At 37.3% G+C, this 3,826-nt stretch overlaps 1 protein-coding gene across 1 annotated transcript in view; it reads left to right on the forward strand.

Annotated features, from left to right (window-relative positions):
* LOC107103390 (rho GTPase-activating protein 19-like) overlaps nucleotides 1-3,826 on the forward strand; it is a 26,660-nt gene that overhangs the window by 3,677 nt on the left and 19,157 nt on the right. The window contains exon 2 of the mRNA XM_015403083.1: nucleotides 1,312-1,574. Within this exon, the coding sequence (XP_015258569.1) occupies nucleotides 1,312-1,574 (263 nt within the window). The remainder of the gene's footprint in view (nucleotides 1-1,311; nucleotides 1,575-3,826) is intronic.

Below are 3,826 nucleotides of genomic sequence, written 5' to 3' on the forward strand. Positions count from 1 at the left end.
TTGAGAAGAAAGTCAGAATTCCGACTTTCTTCTCAAAATTCGGAATTTTATCTCAGAATTCTGACTTTCTTCTCAAAATTCTGACTTTAAGAATTCTTACTTTAATCTCTATAATCTCTTTGGCTATGATACAAATTTTCGTTGAAATAAATGTTTACATTTATTGTTTCAGTTTATTTATAATACACATTTTTACAGCATTAAAAAAAAATGAATGTTTGATCTCCTGCACACCATTTTAAAATAAACAAACAATAAAAAGTCAATTTTCATAGACGCAAGGGGGGCACTAAAGAGCCGCAAGTTGCCAACCGCAACTAGACCGTATTAAGGATAAAAATAATCTTTCTGATAACAAGCTTGACTCGTAGCTTTTATTTATAACATGTTATGATGTTCCTCAGCTCTCTGTAATTGTTTTAACTGTAAGTGTAGACCTTCACAGCTTTTCCACAGGGTCTAAGTTGGCGAGAAGAACTTTTGTCTGATCAGAAGAGGGTAGAACATTAAGCTTTTAGGGCAGCCATGATTTTATTCTTCTCTCTTTGCAAAGAAAGATAATAAAATGCCAACTGAGTGAATTAAGATCTATTTCATTTATTTTACTGGATTGCATAGCTCAATACTTTTTCCTGCAATTTTTTTAGAATGTAATAAGGTATATAGATATTTTTAGGGCTTATTTGTTGATTATTTTTTGGATTGATAATCGGATAGCAGACTTTTGCAAAATGAAACCAGGTGAGGCTAAAACTTCTCCACTTGAGGAGTTCTGAATAGAGCATATTGACAAACGAAAACATATTTATCTTAAATGTTTATTTTATTTTATTTTATTTTTTTTACAATTTTCTAATAATTTCTGCTCTAATTCGGATTCTCTGTCATGTTTTAGAGTATCTATGATCCAGTAAACGATTAATCAATAACTAAATTAGTTAACAATCCTTTCAATAATCGATAACTTGTATCTGCCCTAGATTTTCTTATTCATGTATTTTTTTAATTATACATATATATTTACAGTAATTTGTTGTTTTTATTCATATACTGCTGAATATGTCCCTGTTTTCAAACAGAAGGAAGGTTCACTACTATATCAGTCAGCTAATTGTTAGGATTCAGCAATAAGTGGGGGTGGACAGCGTAAAGGCTTTTCCTTACTTCTTGCTTTTAATTTGCTGATAATTGAATGTTTCTTTTTTTTCAGAGAGCGGAATAGATAAAGTCTGTTGGGTAAAGATGCTTTATTCCAACTAATGTTATTTTCTAATCAGTTGACTGTGGTACCGTTGTGTGTCTCCCACTAAGAAGTATGGTGACCCACAGCGAGGAATCGCCCGGCCCCTCCTATGCTGTCAGACCTCCAGTCATCTTTAACCCAGATTTCTTTGTGGAGAAGCTCCGCCACGAGAATCCTGAGGCTTTCCTGGAGCTCGTGCTCAGTAACATCACCCGGCTTATTGATCTTCCTGGGATGGAGTTCGCTCAGCTCCTCGGGGAGGAGGGCCCCAAGATCCCAACAACAGGAAACGGAGGCTTTTTCCGTTCTCTTAACTTCCTCAAACGAAAAGGTAAGTCTTACCTTCAACACATTATGATGCCTACAACTGTATATTCGCTGGGTTTAAGAAGCAAAAAAAACCCCCCAAAAAAAACTGGGTTAACATATTCTGCATAAACGCTGTTGCATGAGGCTGGGTAAAAAAAAAAAATCGATTTTAGTGATTTTGGATCGAATCCTTTAAAGCTTTGAAAAAAATCGATGTGTAGGGAATGAGATCTATTAGTTTTATAGTGACGTGCGCGACATTCATGTTCAAATGAGCAGACGTGTGCAAATCCCGACGCAAGTAACACACCGCTCAGCAAGCCGCCCCAACTAAAGTCTGATGTCCAGAACCATTTAAGATTTAAAGCAATTAAAGATAATGTGCTGGATCAAACAAAGGTGGTTTGTGAGATCTTTAAAAGGGAGTTCAGATATTGTAGAAACACTACAAATCTCAGAAATCACTTTACTAGATATCACGTTATATTAACATCCGACAACAAACCTTCCATAGCTAAACAGAAAAACACTAAAGGAACTCGATAGCATTACCAGCAGATTTTCCATGGGCAAGTAAGATAACAGGCGATTGCAACTTTTGTGTGCACTCTGTAGTGGAAAATGAAGGCTTCAAGCGGCTCATTCATGTGCTCTAACCACACTGTTACACGCCAGTAAAATATGACACCCAAATGATAATGCATTTAGCAGAGAAAGTCGGCACAACTTGTGAAACACGGACGGCGCTGGCGATGCAGTCCAACATTGCAGTTACTTCTCACTAAATGGATAATGAGTGATGCCACGCGTCTCCTGTGCTACAGTCCTCCCCGACATTACTACGAGCCACACATGCAAATACAGCCAATAGGTTGACGGAAGCCATTAACCAATGGGGCCTGACCAGCAAACACCCTGTAGCTGTTACAGACAACGCTACAAATATGTTTTGTGCTCATGCAAGTCTGCTGCTTCAGCCACACACTGAACTTAGCCTCACAAACAGTTCTAAAGATCCCCAATACATAGATCCAATATACATGAGTATTTTGAAACACAGTTGAACCACTTTCATTATTGTAAAAACAGATCGAATGGAATCAAACTGAATTGATTCAGAACTGTATGAAACGAAATCGAATCGTTTCAGGACTTTGGCCAAAATACAGAGCCCTACTGCTGCACCTTGTCCTTGACTTTGAGGATGCTGGATTTGATGGTCTTCAGTCTGTTGAGCTTACAGTGACCCAAATACATTTCATCTATTGAGTGATGGCTCATTAAAGGATTTGACCCAATAACATTTAAAGCAGGTTCTTCTAGGTGTAAACGCTGCTAGCAGACGGCTCAGATGGCAGCAGGTCCAAACAAAACAGAGCCTATGGAAATTGCCAAAATGGCGGTCCTTATTTAACATAAAAGTTGTCAGAATGTTTTTGTTTTCTTTCATTGACAAACCTCACGAATAAGAATAAATGTGTTTACACGAGATGTCATTTTAACATACATCTTTATGTAAACGATGTCCTGAAGAAGCTGAATTTTAATGTGTATATTCTTAAAGAGTATTATTTGTTGTTTGGGGGCTGTGAATGCTGTGGTAAGCACTCAAAGCAATAGAGTTACCTGAGAAAGACTATGAAGAAGTAATGGGTTTTTTTTTGTCAATTTTTTTTGTCAATTTTTTCATTATAACGATAATACAACCTAATATGTAGAGTGCGTATTGCCCAGCCCTAATCAACAACGACGAGAAGTTGAGATATTCAGCTGCTGCAGCAGAGCAGCTGAATAAGTGAGCATGTGTTGGTTCTCTCCGGGTACTCCTGCTTCCTCCCACAGTCCAAAAAGATGACTGTCAGGTTAATTGGCTTCTCTAAATTCTCCGTAGGAGTGAGTGTTTGCCTGAATGGTTGTTTGTCCTGTTTGTCTCTGTGTTGCCCTGTGATAGACTGGCGACATGTCCAGGGTTGACCCCGCCTCTCACCCATAGACAGCTGGAGATTGGCACCAGCAGCCATTGTGACCCCAGCTTGAATAAGTTTGACAGAAAATGGATAAATTCAGCTGTATTTTGAACAAAAAACTAAAATTTCTAATGAAACATATTTCACTGCAGTAACTATCAAAAAATAAGTAAACACTTCATACCATAAGTGTGTTTACCCTTAATTTGATTAGTTAAATAAGATGATCGCTAATAGAATTTGCATTTCTACTCTTAAAATAAGATAATTAGAATGTATGCACTTGAAATAAGACTTTTGTTATTTC

Source organism: Cyprinodon variegatus, unplaced genomic scaffold (assembly GCF_000732505.1).
Source record: "Cyprinodon variegatus isolate N-32 unplaced genomic scaffold, C_variegatus-1.0 Scaffold1437, whole genome shotgun sequence".
Lineage (NCBI taxonomy): Eukaryota > Metazoa > Chordata > Actinopteri > Cyprinodontiformes > Cyprinodontidae > Cyprinodon > Cyprinodon variegatus.